Genomic DNA, 20,005 nt, shown 5'->3' with positions numbered 1-20,005 from the left:
AACTTAATATTTCATTAGATAGAGACCAACAAATCACAAAATCTTATTACTTAAAATACTTTAATGTCTAAAAAAGTTTAAGCCATATTAAAATTGAAATAATTTCATTGTACAGTACTTCATAATATAATTCAACAATCTGAAAAGTAAAACAAACCATTTAAATCATTTTAATTTACTTTCTACCTTAATAATGTACAAACTCTTCTGCCCTCTAGGAGGAAGCAAAAATCAACAGTGAAAGTGGAATAATTAAGTTAATACAATGTAAGATATTTCACCAAAGGGATTTTTTTTTTAAGTAAGCTCTACACCCAACGTGGGACTTAAACTCACAACCCTGAGATCAACTCATACACTCTACTGACTGACCCACCCAGGCACCTTTGGCCAAAGGGATTTTTAAAACTAAATTTCATCTGGCAAAACCCTACAACTACCAGTATGTCTACAGCAGATAGGAATTTAAAACAAAACAAATGCAATCTGACCAAATTCACAATTAACAGAAGTTTTCATTTTATTTTTTGTGAATAAAATAGCAGCCATGGTTTTATCCAATTTACTAAAGGTATCACCTTCAGAAGAAATTACCTGCCCAAGCTGCAAAACAAGAACAGTTATCTTCTGTTGAAAGCCTGGAAGCTTTTCAAACTTAGTTCTCCTCTGTTTGTGCCATAATTTCCAAATAAAGTCAAGGCTCCAGCTCACGTGTGGGCACTCAAGTTCCCTACATGATCATCTCTTCAATGCAATCGTCAAATAGCCACCTACAAGATTCTCTGGAACACTCTATAGTTTCAAAAAGCCGTTTAAAGTCTTGAGGGTACAGATCTGTTATTTTCATGTCTCCATGTTTCCCTATTTGCTTCAATATAGCCGTTGCATTAACTGGACTCAATAACCTGCAGAAGAAACACAAAGTAAATCTGCTTAATTCCTTTTTATAACCACAGTAAATGTTGGTAGAGATGGCTTCTATGCCCAATTTAAAATGCTTAACTTATGGATATATAATTAATCTTGTTCGGTTTAAGAGTTTACATATAATGTATAGCTTTTACTATTATTTCTGAAGTTTCGTGTCTTACCTGTCACAGAAAGAGCAATCTGGGCTTTAACATGTTCTCATCAATTCTTACACAAAATTCTAATTTAATATTGCCCTTCAAGAAAATTCTTCTGCCTACCTCTTTCATCTGTTAACTCTGTACAAAAACATTTTTTTTTTTAAAGATTGTACTTATTTATTTGACAGAGAGAGAGACAGCGAGAGAGGGAGCACAAGCAGTGGGAGTGGGAGTGGGAGAGGAAGAAGCAGGCTTCCTGCCGAGCAGGGAGCCCAACACGGGGCTCGATCCCAGAACCCTGGGATCACGACCTGAGCCGAAGGCAGACACTTAACAACTGAGCCACCCAGGCGCCCTGCAAAAACATTCTTAACTCCATTTGGGTCCATGTAATAGTTCAATAAGTACAAACAGCAGAAACTGGCATCTAGTAGATTTCAAATAGGGAATAGTTTTCACCTTTTTATGTAACAATTACCAGTGAATAAATTATAAAGCAGAAAACTGCCTTACAAGAAAACATCAGTGAGCCTCTGACAATAACAACTAAACAACTGTAGTATGTTGGTGGAATCTATTTCCAATACTTTTTGATTCTGAATGGAATCCCGGTCACAGGTGTAAACATGCTTTCAATTCAGAGATCACCGAGGGAATTGTTAACATTTTTTCACCATAGTTTACATATTTATTGCTTAATTTCCTATATTCTTTCTTTCTTTCTTTCTTTCTTTCTTTCTTTCTTTCTTTCTTTCTTTCTTTTTCTTTCTTTCATTTTCTCTCTCTCTCTCTCTTTTTCTTTTTTTAGGTAAGCTCCACACAGAGCTTGAACTCACAACCCCAAGATCACGACCTGAGCTGAGATCAAGAGACAGATGCTCAACTGACTGAACCACCCAAGTGCCCCTAATTTCCTATATTCTTCATATTTCCACTCAAAATAGTCACTACCACAAGGTGAGAAGATAAAAAATAGATTACTTTTACTGGTCTATTGCCAGGCTTAACATTTATTTTTACACAAATATTGTTCAATCAACAGCTCATTCAGAGTTTCACCCATTCTCTGACAGTACTTTGACTATGGGCTGCTGATTCCAAGGCGTCATGCATAACTTACAGAACTGTACCCATCAGCCCCATGGAAATGTTATATAGCTCCCAAGGAGGCAGTAACAGCTATAATTTCATAAAGCTTTAGGCAGAACCATAAAATTTGGTCCAGGACAGAAGGACTAGGGTGGTAGAATAATCTGTGCCTGCTTCGGTTAGGAAATAAACCCACGAGGGACAGGCAGTGAGAAAAGGCAGATAGTGGGTTTGCCACCACTGATGCTGCTTCTAGCCTGGTCACTGGCAAGCAGCTAGTTCTCCACGTAAGTCAATCCTGGACATACACTCAGACAAAGAGAAAACAACTGATAGGCATCCCTAGTCGTTTTTACAAGGGAAAAAAAAAATTAAGTTCAGGAAACTATGTGGAAAAAGGAATTTTATTTTTCTAAAATGTGCACCAGGGAAGGAAGTGTTGTAGAAAAATCGATGAGTGAAAACATGATACCTCACTGTTAATCAAGATATGCAAGATCCAGAAAATGGACCTTTAACAAGAAAGTATAATTCTTACATTAAATTGCTACTTTTACACTTGCTTTTATTCCTCTTACTTACTGTAAATGGTCCATTAGCTTGAAATTGCGCTTCATAAAACACTGCTTTAACATGTGAAAAAATACATCATAGTTAACAGATGTTAAATTTTCTGTAAATAAATTCTGAAGAGGAGTCAGTTGAATTAAACACATGTTTTGTCCTACTTGTTTATTTATTGGTTCTAGTGGTTTCTGGAGAGAGAAAAAAATAGTGTTAGTCATAAAATACCGCCAGAGCAAGACAGAGCTCGCTCACTCATTCAAGCCAGCTGTTGGATGGGACTATCACCATAGACCCCGAGCGCCCCTGTACATTCTTGCTGGGTGTGCCAAGGATGCAAGGCCCCAACCACTCTTTCCCGGGGTTTCTCAAGGCTGTCTGCAGCAAGCCACCTTGAGGGATGAGATAATGGCTCTCTCCAGGACAAAGAGGAGCTGGCTTCCTGTGTGCTATAAAAGAAGTGGATCCCCACTCTGTGTTTCTAAGCTGCAACACAAGCCCCAGCACGTACACCGTCAACTGAGGAACATCACGTTACCCCATGGGATGTGGGGGCAGATAAAGTCTTTCGTCTGATCCAGGAGTCTACCTCTGGGCAGTATCCATGAAAGAGTAACAGCTTATTAACTTTGAGCAGGGTAAAATCAAATCCCAAACAGGACACTAACATGTACTGAGTTTCTTCTATATTTGAGACACAACACCAGATCCTAAGGATAAAAAAGCATTATTGACTTATAATTTTCCCTTGGATATTTAAAAAAATATGGGGTTACAAACTATGGTCCATGGCCTGCCTGTTTTTGTATAGTCTGGATCTAAGAATTGTTTTTACTTTATAAAGGACTGTTTAAAAGAAAAAAAAAAAAAGCAAAAACAAAGAATAGGAGAGAGACTACTATGTGGTCTGCAAAGCATAAAACATTTGCTGCTTGGCCCTTTACTAAAAAAGTTGGCCAACCTGCTCTAGTATACAGTATTCAGATTTTTTTTTTTAAAGTACATGCCTTAATGTAAGGTTAAGATGTCTTTTTCCTCTGATATTATCCCTCAGACAGCACAGAGGCCTTACATTTAAGTCCTTTGGAAATCTCATATATTAGGTAGTGATCCCTTATTTACTTATCTAACTATATATATACACCCACATACATATATGTGTACATACATAACATATACATTTTTGAATATATATACTCTTTGTGGAAGACCTATTGCCTGAAAAAGAAACTTTCAATCAATTCTAGTTTCTAGTTTTGGATGCCCGTAGTTGAAGGAATTAGTTTAAAAAAGAAAAAAAGGAAGGCAATGAAATTCAAAAAATATTTAGTGATTAATAATTAGAGAGGGAGGGAGATAACCTCATAACTCAAAGTGTTATATGTTGCTGTTAGTTAAGACTTTTGAAGGTGACTTTAGAAAGCAAGCTGGTAGGGGGTAACTGGCTGGCTCAGTTGGTAGAGCATGCAATTCTTCAGGGTTTTGAGTTCAAGCCCCAAGTTACTTAAAAATCAATTAAAAAAGCCACTCCCAAATTATTAGAAGTTATAGAGCAATTCAGTAACGTGGCAGGATACAAAATAAATGCTCAGAAATCAGTTGCATTTCTATACACGAATAATGAGACGGAAGAAAGAGAAATTAGGGAATCCATCCCATTTACAATAGCACCAAAAACCATACGTTACCTTGGAATTAACTTAACCAGAGACGTAAAGGACCTATATTCTAGAAACTATAAATCACTCTTGAAAGACATTGAGGAAGACATAAAAAGATGGAAAGATATTCCATGCTCATGGATCGGAAGAATTAACATAGTTAAAATGTCCATGCTACCCAGAGCAATCTACACTTTCAATGCTATCCCGATCAAAATACCAAGGACATTTTTCAAAGAACTGGAACAAACAGTCCTTAAATTTGTATGGAACCAGAAAAGGCCCCGAATCTCCAAGGAACTGTTGAAAAGGAAAAACAAAGCTGGGGGCATCACAATGCCGGATTTCGAGCTGTACTACAAAGCTGTGATCACAAAGACAGCATGGTACTGGCACAAAAACAGACACATAGACCAATGGAACAGAATAGAGAGCCCAGAAATGGACCCTCGGCTCTTTGGGCAACTAATCTTTGATAAAGCAGGAAAAAACATCCGGTGGGAAAAAGACAGTCTCTTCAATAAATGGTGCTGGGAAAATTGGACAGCTACATGCAAAAGAATGAAACTTGACCACTATCTCACACCATACACAAAAATAAACTCCAAATGGATGAAAGACCTCAATGTGAGACAGGAATCCATCAAAATTCTAGAGGAGAACATAGGCAACAACCTCTACGACATCGGCCAAAGCAACCTTTTTCATGACACATCCCCAAAGGCAAGAGAAACAAAAGATAAAATGAATTTATGGGACTTCATCAAGATTAAAAGTTTCTGCACAGCCAAGGAAACAGTCAGAAAAACTAAGAGGCAGCCCACGGAATGGGAGAATATATTTGCAAATGACACTACAGATAAAGGACTGGTATCCAAGATCTACAAAGAACTTCTCAAACTCAATACACGAGAAACAAATAAACAAATCAAAAAATGGGCAGAAGATATGAACAGACACTTTTCCAATGAAGACATACAAATGGCTAACAGACACATGAAAAAATGTTCAAAATCATTAGCCATCAAGGAAATTCAAATCAAAACCACACTGAGATACCACCTTACGCCAGTTAGAATGGCAAAAATAGACAAGGCAAGAAACAACAATTGTTGGAGAGGATGTGGAGAAAGGGGATCCCTCCTACATTGTTGGTGGGAATGCAAGTTGGTACAGCCACTCTGGAAAACAGTGTGGAGGTCCCTTAAAAAGTTAAAAATTGAGCTACCCTATGATCCAGCCATTGCACTACTGGGTATTTACCCCAAAGATACAGACGTAGTGAAGAGAAGGGCCATAGGCACCCCAATGTTCATAGCAGCAATGTCCACAATAGCTAAATCGTGGAAGGAGCCGAGATGCCCTTCAACAGATGACTGGATTAAGAAGTTGTGGTCCATATATACAATGGAATATTACTCAGCTATCAGAAAGAACGAGTTCTCAATATTTGCTACAACATGGACAGCACTGGAGGAGATAATGCTAAGTGAAATAAGTCAAGCAGAGAAAGACAACTATCATATGATTTCTCTCATCTATGGAACATAAGAACTAGGATGATCAGTAGGGGAAGAAAGGGATAAAGAAAGGGGGCGGTAATCAGAAGGGGGAATGAAACATGAGAGACTATGGACTATGAGAAACAAACTGAGGACTTCAGAGGGGAGGGGGGTGGGGGACTGGGATAGGCCGGTGATGGGAAGTAAGGAGGGCACGTATTGCATGGTGCACTGGGTGTTATACACAACTAATGAATCATCGAGCCTTACATCGGAAACCGGGGATGTACTGTATGGTGACTAACATAATATAATAAAAAATTATTAAAAAAAAAAAAATCAATTAAAAAAAAAAAAAGGAACCTGGTAGATAGCTTTGTAGTTACAGATAACAGACCTACTTGGTAAATAGGGAAGAAAAAAACTGTCCTGGTGTTAAATGGATGGCTATCTGTAACTTAGCAAAAAAGTTCCAGTGATAAAAATATGGCTTCTAGGGGCGCCTGGGTGGCACAGCGGTTAAGCGTCTGCCTTCGGCTCAGGGCGTGATCCCGGCATTCTGGGATCAAGCCCCACATCAGGCTCTTCCGCTATGAGCCTACTTCTTCCTCTCCCACTCCCCCTGTTTGTGTTCCCTCTCTCACTGGCTGTCTCTATCTCTGTCAAATAAATAAATAAAATCTTTAAAAAATATATATATATGACTTCCAAAAAGTGGGAAAGCCCAAACAACTTGGATGGAAATAAAAATAATGTGCTCTAAAAACTGTTAAATGTCTCCAAGTGCCTCTGTAGCAATTATGAACATGCTGATATCAGAGATACGAGTGGACTCTTTGAACACAATTCTCTCATGAAACATGACATCTGGTTTTCTCCTTTTCATCCCTAGAGCTTATGTATTTAAGTTGGACAAAAAAAAACTTTTTTAGGGGCGCCTGGGTGGCATAGCGGTTAAGCGTCTGCCTTCAGCTCAGGGCGTGATCCCGGAGATCTGGGATCGAGCCCCACATCAGGCTCTTCTGCTATGAGCCTGCTTCTTCCTCTCCCACTCCCCCTGCTTGTGTTCCCTCTCTTGCTGGCTGTCTCTATCTCTGCTGAATAAATAAATAAAATCTTAAAAAAAAAAAAAAAAAACTTTTTTAGCTTTTGCTCTTGTCAAAGAAAAAATGATAGTGTCTTATATACAGGATTGTTCACTTTGGGGACATTTGGATAAATTCCTAATGGTCTTAAGCCAAAATAAATTACTCTGATTCTATTTTGTGAGGCTACAAAAATATGCTTATGAAGAGTGAAAGAGAGCTAAAATCTCAATGATCACAACAATGACTGATCACTGAAAAGTCAGACCATTTCTAAATTGATCATTTTCTTTTTTTCTTTTAGTGGGAAGAGCGAGGAAAAAAACCAAAGCAAGTAGGCAAATGGGACCTTCAGGCTGAACTGGTCCAAATCATTAGCATTTCATCCTGAAGTCAAACTTTGGATTGGTTTTAAAAATTCAGCTACTTTATTCCAATTCTGCTATAAGTCCCCCTGAAATAAAGTAAATGGAAGATCACTTTATAACATTATCACTTTGGTTCTATAAAAAGGGGAAAACACAAACAAAAGCCCCACCCTCTGGGTAAGAAACAAGACACACCTGTTGATGAACTCAATCATTATAAATAGTAAAATGACAGATTTCTGACTTTTACATTTCTGTCTGTAGTTTATCAAATTAGATGAATACTAAGATGATTGTATTTTCCAAATTTGGGATGTATCTTCATTTCAAGAGAGACAGAGATGGAAGTCAAATTCTGTTTAAGCCTATTACTATGCTAACTAGTATCCACTGTATAATCACCTGAAAACTACAACTCTCTTCCAAAATAATTTGAATTTATTAAAAGCAGTAAGATATGTTTAAAGAACATTTCCAAATATTCTAAAATTAAATACCTTAAATAAATACAGGATACCAGATAATCTTAAAGAAAATAGGACGTTCCATTTAGAGGGAAAAAGAGAAGGGTATTCATTCTTACCTTACTCTTCCGCTTTTTCTGTCGCCCACTTTGGCTGTATACACCAAACGAGGACCAAGGCTCCTTGAGCGAAGGTAAATGAAACGAAAAACATTTCTTTTAGTTCTCTTTAGTCAAAGTGCCCCAAATTATTACTGCCTTTAAACAACAGAGTGAATTAAACCCAAGTCATCATTCTAATTGCACTTAAGAAAAACAACGTGGGATAGTTAAATCATCAACTTCCCTCTTCTCCTTGTTTTTTTTTTTTTTTTAGATAAAGAGGAGTATCAAAGGTCTATCCTGATACTGCTAATTCTCTTACTTATTTAGATAGAGTATCATCCTTAATATAATCATGCAAATAGGTCCTTAAGCTGGTTTAACAGCTAAGATTTCCATATTAAGTCACAATCAGGTTAGGGCCCATCAGATCAACACCGACATGAATACATGTCAAAAGTCAACATAGGGCCTTTGAAAATAAATATTGCAGAACAGAAAAAAGAGAAGATTCTCCAGAAAGCTAAAGTCCTCAGGAAGCCTTTATGAAGAAACTAGCTGACAGCCATAAGGAGAGGAGGCCCAGATAAAAAGCCAACAGAATGAGAGATCACTGAGGTAAGAAAGGATTTTAGGGACACCAAGAACCGCAGTACCAATGTTATGGTCCACAGTTCAGGGTCAGTGCTGTGAACACCAGCGTGTAAAGATTTCTGGGAATACAGAAAAACAATAAAAGCATGACAGACACTAAAGACAAGGAACATAGAGCCAATCTAGGAACCTCATATTTTGGAGGAAAACACACAGAATTGGAACAAAAGCTAAAATCACATGGGTAACATTCTAACGACTAAGTATGCACCCCGAGGGGCTTAATGTGCTCCTGGACAACAATACTGAAGGGAGTACATGGAGATACACACGATGAATTTAAAAATGAAACCAACACATCCTCAGAAGAACAAGGGCCCATCACATACATAAACATACATCCAGCAAAAAAGAAAGGCCAAATTATTGTATGAAAGAAATAGTGTTTATCAGTTTTTCCTTCACTCTGGCCCTTTGCTATGAATACGGTGGCCACTAGTCATATGTGGCTACTGACCCCTGAAAGTATCTAGTCTGAATGGATATGTGTTGTTAAGTATAAAATACACAGTGGACTTCAAAGGCCCTATACCTAAAAAAAAAATTCAAATTATGTAATAACTAATTGTAAAATACTGATTATACACTGAAATGATAATATTTTAAATCGAGATTAAATAAAATATATTAACATTAGTTTTACCTGTTTCTTTTTTATTTTTTTATAAGTGTTGCTACTAAACGTAGCACTGCACGTGAAACCACCTGTGTGGCTCACATTCTGTTTCTGTGAGACGACTCTGATCTTGCCTAAGGAAATAAACTAAAGAGGGGAATGGCTATAGTGAGGTTTTAACTGGCCATTAAAAACTTAGGAAAAATGTCTAGTGATGAGAGAAAAAAACCTTATCACTATCTATTAGCTATTAAGTGAAAAAAATAAGATACAAAATAATATAATCCTTACTATTAAAAAAAAACACACGGAGCAAAAATAAAAGGCTACAAACAGGCCACAAATGTCAATAGTGACCTCTGGGTGGTGGAATTTTAGTGTTGAGTTTTTAAAATTCTTTTTTTCTTTTTCTTTCTTTCTTTCTTATGTCTCACATTTTTAGAATGAGCATATATATATTATTTTTATAATCCAAGAAATATATAAATATTTGTGACAAAAATAGAAGCACAAAGTTACCTAGCTCTGTTATCTTCAACAGCTGGGAAAAATAATAAAATTCATTTTTCATTTTTTTTTCATTTACTGGTCACAAAAAGGTAGTATCTTTAAAAACAATGAAGTTTGGGGCCTGGGGGGATAGGGTAACTGGGTGATGGGCATTAAGGAGGACACATGAAGTACAACTGATGAATCACTGAACTCTACCTCTGAAACTAATAATGCACTTAACTGAATTTAAATAAAACAAAATAAATAAATAATAAAAAAATAAAAATGAAGTTCTCTGTTGCCATTTAGAAGGATTTTACTTACCACATGCAGAAGCTTAATCTTACAAGCTACTTGCCAGAGCACACTTAATGCTTGATACAAGTGCGGATTTTGGGGACTTGCCACCAGTTTCTAATAAAGGGAAAATAAAAGTTACATGTTTACATAACTATAAGCAATCAAAATAAAATTCTGAATCTTAAAAGTAATATCTTAATAGTATTTAGAAATTAAAGAAAATTAGAATTGCAAAATCTTAACCATAACCATAACCAAAGAAGAGAAAATCTTTTTAAATATTGAAATATATCATCATGGACACTTAAAATATAATGTATGTGAGACTGACTTCCTTTAGTCAAAACCCTATCAGGACAAAATCTCATTAAAGAAAAAAATCACACAAAAATGAATAATCACCGTGGAGAAAGACAAGTGTGTGTTAGAAGTATGTATCAGGTGGGCTAGTAAATTTTGAGTCAAGAGTTGCTCAGGCTGACACTTGAAGGATGAGTGGTTTCCTCAGTGAATGAGAGAGCACTACACAGCGGAAACCACACGTGAGAGGGTCCATGGTAAAAGAAGCACTAGAACATTTCCCCAGTAGCAAGATAAAATCTGAAGCATTTCCCGTTTCTCTTCTTTCAATCTTTCATGTATGTAATGTATGTACAGCCTCACGGTTCTAAGGCCCCTACTCTTTCCGTGGATAGTCACTATTTCTTTACTGAGTCTTGGTGTGTAAATCGCCCTTTCATTTCTTGCTCCACTATCCTAGCCCATAACTCTCATGCTACAATGGATTGGAAGATTAATAATGTGAAGCATTCTGAGCAGAAAAGAAACATTACTCTCAACACACTGTAAAGAACTTCAGAAGGCCCTTCAATTGCAGAGAGCAGAGTCCAAAAACTCTAAATACTCCTGTTACAACTAGTACATGAATTCAACAAAGTTGCAGGATATAAAAATCAACACACAAAAGTCAATCATATTTCTACATACTAACAACGAATAATCTGAAAAGTAAAATTAAGAAAACAACTCCATTTACAACAGCATCCAGAAGAGTAAAATACTTGGGAATCAATTTAACCAAGGAGGGGAAAGACTTGTACACTGAAAACTACAAAACACCAATGTAAGAAATGTAAACACAAACAGAAAAACCACCTGTGTTCACAGACTGGAAGAGTGACCAATGTTAAGATGTCAGTATTACCCGAAGGGACCTACAGTCAACGCAATCCCTATCAAAATCCCAATGATGTTCTTTTCACAGAAATAGAAAAACCCATCCTAAAATTCATATGGAATCTCAAGAGACACTGAATAGCTTAATGTAATAAAATAGCCCAGAAACAGACCCTCACGTGTATGACTAAATGATGTTTTGATAAGGGTACCAAGGCCATTTGATGAGGTAAAGGGACAACTTTTTCAACAAAAGATGCTGGGGAAACTAGATACCCATATGCAAAAGAATGAAGCTGGACCTTTACCCGACATCATATAAAAAAAAGTAATTCAAAATGGATCAAAGACCAGAATGTAAGAGCTGAAACTATAAAACTCTTAGAAGAAAATACAAGTGAAAAGCTTCACAACACTGGATTTAACAGTGATTTTTTAGCTATGACACCAAAGGCACAGGCAACAAAAAGAAAAAATAGACAAACTGGGCTTCATCAAAATTAAAAACTTTGGGAACCAAAGGACACAACAGTGTAAAACGGCAACCCATAGTTGGGGAGAAAATATTCACAAATCACATATCTGAGCAGGGTTTAATATTGAGAATATATAAATAACTCCTTAAACTCAACAGAAAAATAACCCAAAGAAAACGGCAAAGGACTTTCATAGACATTCCTCCAAAGATGATCTACAAATGGTCTATAAGCACATGAAAGATGTTCAACATCACTAATCAAATCAAAACCACAGTGAGTTCACAGCACTACAACAGGTATTATAAAAAAAACAGAAAACAAATGTTGGAGAGAACATGGAGAAATTGGAACTCCTGTGCATTGCTGGTGGGAATATAAAATGGTACAAACACTATGGAAAACAGCAGGGTGGGTCCTTAAAAAATTACAAAATTGAAAAAAATTAAAAATAGTATTGGGGCGCCAGAGTGGCTCAGTGGGTTAAGCATCTGCCTTCAGCTCAGGTCATGATCTCAGGGTCTTGGGATTGAGCCCCAACTCGGGCTCCCTGCTCAGTGGGGGTCTGCTTCTCCCTCTGGCTCAAATAAATAAATTTTAAAAATATTTTTTTAAAAAATCTTAAAAAATAATTTTAAAAAGATTCTCTCTCCCTTTCCCCCACCTGCCCTCTCCCCCTCCACAAATAAATAAATAATATCTTTAAAAAAAAAATAGTACTGCCAAATGATTCAGAAATTCCACTTCTGGGTATATAGCCAAAAGTACTGAAAGCCGGGACTGGAAGAGATATTTGCACACCAAAGCTCATGGCAGCATCATTCACAATAATGAAACGTGGAAGCAACTCAAATGTCCATTGACAGAAGACTGGATAAAGAAGAGGTGGTGGGTGTATGTATCTATGTGTATATGTGTTTGTGTGTAAATATATACATATATCTATGCACGCAATGGTAAATTTTTCAGCCTTAAAAAGAAAATATAATTCTGACACATGCTACAACTTGGATGAAACCATAAAGGCATTATGCCAAGTGAAGTCAGTCAGACACAAAGTGCAATATTCTATGATTCCGCCTATGACAAAGTACCTAGAATAGTCAAATTCATTGAGACAGAAAGTAGGACAATGTTTACCAGAGGCTCAGGGGAAGGGGGAGATGGGGAAGTAATGTTTAATTCGGTATGGAATGATAAAAATGTGCTGAGAAGAGATAGATGGTGCTAACAATTGTACCACAATGTGAATATACTTCATGCCACTGAACTGTACACTTAAAAACAGTTAAAATGGTAAATATGTCATGTATATTTAACCACAAAAAAACCTTTAAAAAAATCGAACCTAAAGATTGCTCTACAGAAATTTAAAAGCCATCTTAATACTCTCAATGTCATGAGCTCAAATTAAAGTCACACAGATTAAGACCACTCAGAGAAAGATCACAAAACTTTCAAAACAAAAACTCATCAGGTACTTGTTGTTAATAACCTACCTCATATTCCCTTTCAGTAATAAACATATTTAGTTCTACTCGTCCATAACTATACACAGAAGTAGAAGAATATATGTCATATAAAAGTTTCCAAAGTATCTTTTTTTCATTTTTTGATGGGAAGATTCCAATTACTCTTAATGGGGTGTCTGTTAGGAAAACAAGCAAAAACATTTGAGTAAGTTGTTAAAACTTTTCCCTAAGATCATATTTTATTGAGTCAAACTAAGTTAACAAACTATATTAAGTCAATTAAAAGGAAGCCTCAGCATCTTTCTTTGATAGGGCGGTTGGCCTCTGTGGAACTGCTTGGATTCTGTCTACGTGAGGGAAAAGCCACAGTCACCTGAGAGCACCCGCCCAAAAACTCTATCATCTAAACAGGACGTGGATCTCTTCAGCCGACAAAGTGTCCTGCTAGAGAAAGCTGGCAAATTATAAGCTATTTGCTGCAGTGAATGACAAAAATTACCTTCTGACCAAGGAACTGCTTTTATTCCAAAATGCCGAAAAAGTGTTTCTGAAATCATAATGGGAGGTTTTACTATTCCAGAATTTCTAGGATCCATTTTAAAGAAGTCACAGTAGACCACTTCTAGTTTTCCATTCACCGTTTCTCGCAGGGACTGAAGAGAGGCAGAGATAACATGTTTAAAAGTGTCAGCGTTAGGGAGACTTTGTATCAATTCAAAGATCTACTTCAAAAAACTTACCCTAAAATTTAAGAGTTAAGAGAAATTAATTAATGCCTGAAAAGCTATGAAAGTACAGTATTACTAAGAAAAAGCCCCCAAACCAAAAAACCTTCAACATATTCTCACTTAGCCTTTCACTTTCTCTACTTTATCTCAATTGGTTCAGCTGTTCCAAAAGCATCCTCACACTAATTGACCGCTTAGTGGCGGCTGCCTGGAGCTCGGGCAGAGATTCGGAGACCGCACCTGGGCCCAGGCAGAGAGCCGCAACCCATCTGCTGGTTGTAGCCAGATGCTTCATAGAGAGAAACGATAAAAATATTCAAGTGAAAGGCAGACAGTCCTGTTTTTACTAGAAGAGTTTAATTAGTCCTTCTCGCCAAATGAACTTGGCTACACTCATCGTGTAGGTCACTTTCTCTTTCCCCCCCCCGATTTTTCATTTACGTTTTCTAAAGACAAAAGCAACTGCAGAAGGAAAGCTCCTTGTCTGCCAGAGGTCCAATATACCTCCATCTTTTTACCACTCTGATGTGCTCATTCTGTCGTAGCATTGGACATCTTAGTAGTGAGAACGAAGGGTTAGCTACAGACTCCATAAACTTAATTTGAAGTTACAAAAAGATCAAACAGAAGAAATTAATGTGACTTGAGATTCTCACACACAGAAAATTCTATTGGTGTATATCAAGGTTTCAAGATTTGCAATTTAAAGTTATGAAATAAAAAGCCTAATTTTTCATAAGTGTTTGATTTCAACCTGTATTATTTTATTTCTAAATCTAGTAAATTCTAATGATCATTTTCATAGGGACCCTTGAGAAAGACTAGGGAAGGAACAGACTGGGATAGAAATCATATACTTTTGGTCCTGTTAAGTTTGAGATGCCTATTGTAAGTGAACCATGTGGAGATGCCAGGTAGGAAGTTGTAGACCTGAATAGGGAGGTCAGTGGAGTGGTCCAGGCTAAAGATATAAGTTGGTGAGAATTTTGCTTGTTGAAGGTTATAAAGCCAGGGGTGCAGATGAGACCCCCTAGGAGGAAGCACAGAAGACAAGGCCTGGGGATGGAGTAACTCCAGAGTCTCACAAGAAGCTGAGAATAAACCAAAAATGTAAAGAAGAAAACCAGAGTGTGGGGGCGCCTGGGTGGCACAGCGGTTAAGCGTCTGCCTTTGGCTCAGGGCGTGATCCCAGCGTTACAGGATCGAGCCCCACATCAGGCTCTTCCGCTATGAGCCTGCTTCTTCCTCTCCCACTCCCCCTGCTTGTGTTCCCTCTCTCGCTGGCTGTCTCTCTCTGTCGAATAAGTAAATAAAATCTTTAAAAAAAAAAAAAAAAAGAAAAAAAAAGAAAACCAGAGTGTGGTGTCATGACAGCTAGAGAAAAAGAACACTCACTTGATGCTTATCTTAAAAAGAGATTATCTTGAAATTCTTACAAATTGTTCTGTATGTACAGCAATAAAATTACCTCAGTTATTCAAGAGTCATGTTTTAATTTTTGCAACTAAGAAAAGCTAATGAATTTTGGTTTGATAGGAATTTAAGAGGAATGTATACATTAAGACTTTGTTCCACTTGTATTCTGAAAGTACTTTTTTGTTTTTGCATCTGTCACATAGCATGAATAATGGTAATAATGATACAACAGCCAGAACTCCAGAATAATTTAGTTCTACAACAGTGAAATCACATTTAAAAACTCAACTGCAATTAGGATTCAAAAACAGGAAGCACAGTTCATCTTATTTAAATTGCAACAAGAGGGGCACCTGGGTGGCACAGTTAGTTAAGCGTCCAACTCTTGATTATGGCTCAAGTAATGATTTCAGGGTCATGAGATCAAGCCCCACGTTGGGCTCCTCACTAAGCTGGGAGTTTGCTTGTGAGTCTCTCTCTCCCTCCCTCTCTGCCCCTCTCCCGCCACCCCTGCTCCCTCTCTAAAATAAACAAATTCTTTAAAATAAAAATAAATTGCAACAAGATCCTTTACAAGTGGGCATTAACATCTCTACTTTATATATGAGGAAAACCAAAGTCAAAGAGGTTAAATTACTTCATTGCCCAAGGGTCTTAAAGGTAGTGATGGCTAGGGCTGACATTCAGCCTGACTTGAAAAGACTGTTCTATCTCTGCTGAAATACCACACCACTTGCCACAAAAGCTGAGGGCTCTTCAACTGAACATGTACAGCTCTTTCTGCAACAGTAGTCCTCCTTTTCAAAAGGAATGTATCATGATTTATTATTACAGAACACAATTTGAAAACTGTTATCTCTAGCACATCCAGATAGGAGAATTAACTGTTCCTGCTTGAGACATTGTTAATGTGGAGTCCCGGGAATCTTATCAGAGAGGGTGGGGATTCTAACGCTAGACAGAAATTCAGAGTCAAGCATCATCCCTTGAAAATCTTTTCAGTTTTTAGGAGCAAACTCTGGGTGGCTAGAAGCATTGTCTGCTGAGAGCACCACTTTAAAGCTGTGATTTAGGGATACCACAAGACTTCTATTTATTTTTTATTTCATTTTTTTGAAGATTTATTATTTTAGAGAGAGAGCATGTGCAAGCATGCACACAAGCGGGGTGGAGGGGCAAACAGAGAGAGAATCTTCAAGCCAACTCTCTGCTGAGCAAGAAGCCCTCACTATCCTGAGATGATGACCTGAGCTGAAACCAAGAGTTGGACACTTAACTGACTGAGCCACCCAGGCGCCCAAAAAAACTTCTATTTAAATGGTTACTTCTCTTTTATTCTGAAAAATAGATGAATTCACATAAAACCTTATCTGAATGGCTTTTCCCTCTGTCATAATGATGGTTAATAAGAGTGAATACCTACTGAGGGCTGAGCTCAAGTTAGTGCTGCGGGGAGGGGGGATGGGGAGTTAGAAAGAAACTAAAAGCTGGCAATAGAACACAAACTTAGTTCTAACCAAAGACTGGATTTGATCAAGATGGATTTTTAGTTTACACTGCAGTTTCAGAAACATTTACAACGAATATTCCTGTATTTCTTACAGGGAAGTTCTGCGTGTCATGAACTTTCTAGCCCCCAACACTCCATTTCTCACGGAATCATTGTTTTCAAATTAACACATATCTTGCTCTTACAAGAAAGCAACTACTGTGTTACTGGATAAGAAACTAAATAGACAATTTAATGCATTTTAATTATTTTGTGAACATGCAGATTAACCTTCAAAAGTAGGCCTTGGGGCACTTGGATGGCTTAGTCAGTTGAGTGTCCAACTCTTGATTTCCGCTCAAGTCATGATCTCAGAGTCCTGAAATCAAGCCCCAGGCTAGGCTCCAACCTGGGTGTAGAGCCTGGTGAAGATTCTCTCTTTCTCTCCCCCCTCCTCAAAAAAAAAAAAAAAGTAATCCTTTTTTAAAAAGATAAAAATAAAAGCTATCTGGTTTCCAGTTCCTAAGGTGAAATTGAAATTACAAATGGCTATGGTGACTAAATCACACTTCACAATCTTTGAACACTTGTGTTCTTTTCTCTTCATGTTTTTTGGGATTCCAGCAAATTCAGCATCAATTAAATAACCTGGCTAAAATCTTGCATTCCTGGGGCGCCTGGGTGGCTCACTCGGTTAAGCACCTGCCTTCAGTCAGGCTATGATCTCAGGGTCCTGGGATCAAGTCCCATATCGGAGTCCCTGCTCGGCTCTGCTTTCTCTCCCTCTGCCGCTCCCCCACTTGTGCACTCTCTCTCTCAAATAAAATCTTAAAAACCAAAAACAAAAACACACCTTTTTATTCTTTCAAAGCTGTCAGTTGTAGGATAACCACCACCTAACATGCATAGTTTTATTAAAAAATAAACTGAGGGGGCGCCTGGGTAGCGCAGTCGTTAAAGCGTCTGCCTTCGGCTCAGGGCGTGGTCCCAGCGTACCGGGATCGAGTCCCACATCAGGCTCCTCTGCTGTGAGCCTGCTTCTTCCTCTCCCACTCCCCCTGCTTGTGTTCCCTCTCTCGCTGGCTGTCTCTCTCTGTCAAATAAATAAATAAAATCTTTAAAAAATAAATAAATAAACTGGATTCGGTGGACATTTTCATAATTTTTTGTTGTCGTCCTCCATATCTAAATAATACATCATACCTGGTTTCAGGAATTTGGCACAGAGAAGTATAAGTTTCCTAAACTGAATCTAGAGACTCAGGAGGGAAGGGAAGGAGAAGGAAGGAGGCTGGCAGTGAGACAACGAATTTCCACTTCACTGTTACGTGTACCTGTCCGCTATATAAGCAAGCAGAATTCATTAAAAAAAAAAAAAAACCCATTTGGATAATGCTTTCACTACATGCAATTGTATGTGACTATACCAAAACGTTCTTGCCTCTGAAACCCTAAATCCAGAGTTTAACATAGTCTCGTTTAACCTAGATTCTAAGTTCACAGAAAGCAGAGGCGCAGGATACCCTACTGAAGACGAGGAAACAAGCCTAGAGATGCCAATTACACACTTTGTTCAAAGTCACCCGCCTAGTCTGCAACAGCTAGAACCAGAGAACAAGTCTCAGAACTCCAATCTTTCAGTCATTCAACAAGCATTGATACCGCCTACGATACTTACACTGTGTTCTAGTCACGGGGGATAACAATGTATTTACAGCAAGGCCCCCCAAAGTGATTCTACAAGTATAAATTGTGTGCTTCATTTTCGCTTCCCTAAATACTCAAAGATAGCTGACTGAACAATAAATTAGTTTAGAAACTAAAAGTATACCTCCAGATGTGGAAGAAAAGCTCTGTTACTTTCAAGGGCAATCACTTTGGCCTTGCTTTGAAGTAACGCTTGAGTCAGGATTCCAGGACCTAGTGTTATTAACAGAAGGGAAAGTTTATTTGCAAAAGAAACAAGTTTTTTCAATAGCGACTAGAGTAGATGTTTCACATGTATTATCTAATTTTGGTCCTCACAACACCCCCAAAGTAGATACTACACTCCTCATTTACACGTTGGAAAACTGGGGATTAGATAAAATCATTTGACTCCAACATCACAACTGGTAAGTGGTGCTGCTTGGCTTTGAATCCATTCTGTCAAAGCCAAAGCCTGAGCTCTTCATCACAATGTTTTACTATGTCTCAGGAAAAACATACAAAGTTCCTTTAGAATACCACTTATTCATGGTCTACTCAGATACTTTAACCAGGAAAAGATACTGTCAAACCTGAACAGTTCTGACTCATGACAGGCAATGCTCCTTCAAAAAGGTAGTTTTTCAGGGGCTCCTGGCTAGCTCAGTCGGTGGAGCACGCGACTCTTGACCTTCGGGTGGTAAGTTGGAGCCCCACGTTGGATATAGAGTTTTTTTTTTTTTAAATAAAATCTTTACCAAAAAAAAAGTATTTTTCAGAAAGTCTATACATCTTATGTTCTCGGCATCCTGCTATGGTCTCTAGGAGACCTATGTAAAAGATAAAAAGTTCTCTGGGGGGGGGGGCTTGCAAATATTTTGAGGAGACAGTAAAATCTAGGAGCATGTTTTATCCAAAGCTGTGTGAAGTGCAAACTGCTGCAGAAATATTTCCTGATGTCATGACCGAGACCGACCATCCAAGCTGCTCCAAGGGGCCATGTCCTAAGCGGCCCCCCACGGGCGGTCGAGGGGAGTTGGTACTAGCGATGAACATCCGAGGAAAGGCAGTCCCCGGCGGACTCACCTGGATTACACTCCAGGATGAGGCTGTCAGCGTTTTTCTTTTCTTTCTTCAGGATCCGCACCAAGGTCGTGGCCAGTTTCGGACTGGTTATGTAACTCTTGGACTCTGAGCGGTACCTGGGCAACCACGAGGGCGAGTCTCGGAAGCCCTGACAGGGCATCAGCTGCGGGTGGAGGTCAGACAAGCCCCGGCGCTGCGCCGCGCGGACGCCCCTCCACCTCACCGCTCCCGACCCCAACACGCAAAAGCGACCAGCACCGACCAAGGCTGAGAGCGCCAGCCGCGGAGGCAGCCCCGCCACCGGGACCGACATCTTCGCCCTCTAAGGTCTGTCCCAGCGTCACCGGAGACCGTCACATCGCCAGCGAGCTCCGTACAGAGAACTCCACGTGTAACACCTTCAAGCCACCCGACTAGGCCAGCACTACTAGACACCCCAAACTGCGCATGCGAACCGGCTCCTCCTCTTGTCATTTCTCTCACTTCCGTTTCCGTCCAGGCGAGCCGCCC

The 20,005-nt window shown here is 38.5% G+C and overlaps 1 protein-coding gene across 2 annotated transcripts; it reads right to left on the bottom strand.

Moving 5' to 3' along the window:
• Positions 1-495: 495 nt before the first annotated feature.
• Positions 496-19,948, bottom strand: TFB2M (transcription factor B2, mitochondrial). 2 transcript variants are annotated; one of them, XM_045796339.2, is made up of 8 exons: positions 19,496-19,948; positions 18,555-18,643; positions 13,590-13,743; positions 13,118-13,266; positions 9,991-10,080; positions 7,923-7,985; positions 2,742-2,914; positions 496-905 (listed from the first exon to the last, which is right to left on the bottom strand). In XM_045796339.2, the coding sequence occupies exons 1-8, from the start codon at positions 19,806-19,808 to the stop codon at positions 731-733; spliced, it is 1,206 nt and encodes a 401-aa protein (XP_045652295.1). In that variant the 5' UTR covers positions 19,809-19,948; the 3' UTR covers positions 496-730. The 2 variants fall into 2 exon arrangements, with proteins under 2 accessions (XP_045652295.1, XP_045652304.1); XM_045796348.2 differs by having other exon boundaries at positions 2,742-2,785.
• Between the last annotated feature and the right edge of the window lie 57 nt (positions 19,949-20,005).

This window comes from Ursus americanus, chromosome 2 (assembly GCF_024610735.1).
Source record: "Ursus americanus isolate L20-20 chromosome 2, mUrsAme1.1.p, whole genome shotgun sequence".
NCBI lineage: Eukaryota > Metazoa > Chordata > Mammalia > Carnivora > Ursidae > Ursus > Ursus americanus.
Note: the sequence above shows the minus strand (reverse complement) of the source record. Positions and strands in the feature narration are given on the sequence as shown.

What these genes read in the sequence shown, in the direction of transcription:
- TFB2M (XM_045796339.2), bottom strand. Translation starts at nt 19,808, where the DNA reads ATGTCGGTCCCGGTGGCGGGGCTGCCTCCGCGGCTGGCGCTCTCAGCC. An exon ending in CTTTTCTTCCACATCTGGAG is followed by an intron (nt 13,744 to 18,554) that starts GTATACTTTTAG and finishes GCCTCTCTTCAG; the next exon opens with TCCCTGCGAGAAACGGTGAA. An exon ending in AGAAAAAGCGGAAGAGTAAG is followed by an intron (nt 2,915 to 7,922) that starts GTAAGAATGAAT and finishes TTCTCTCTCCAG; the next exon opens with AAACCACTAGAACCAATAAA.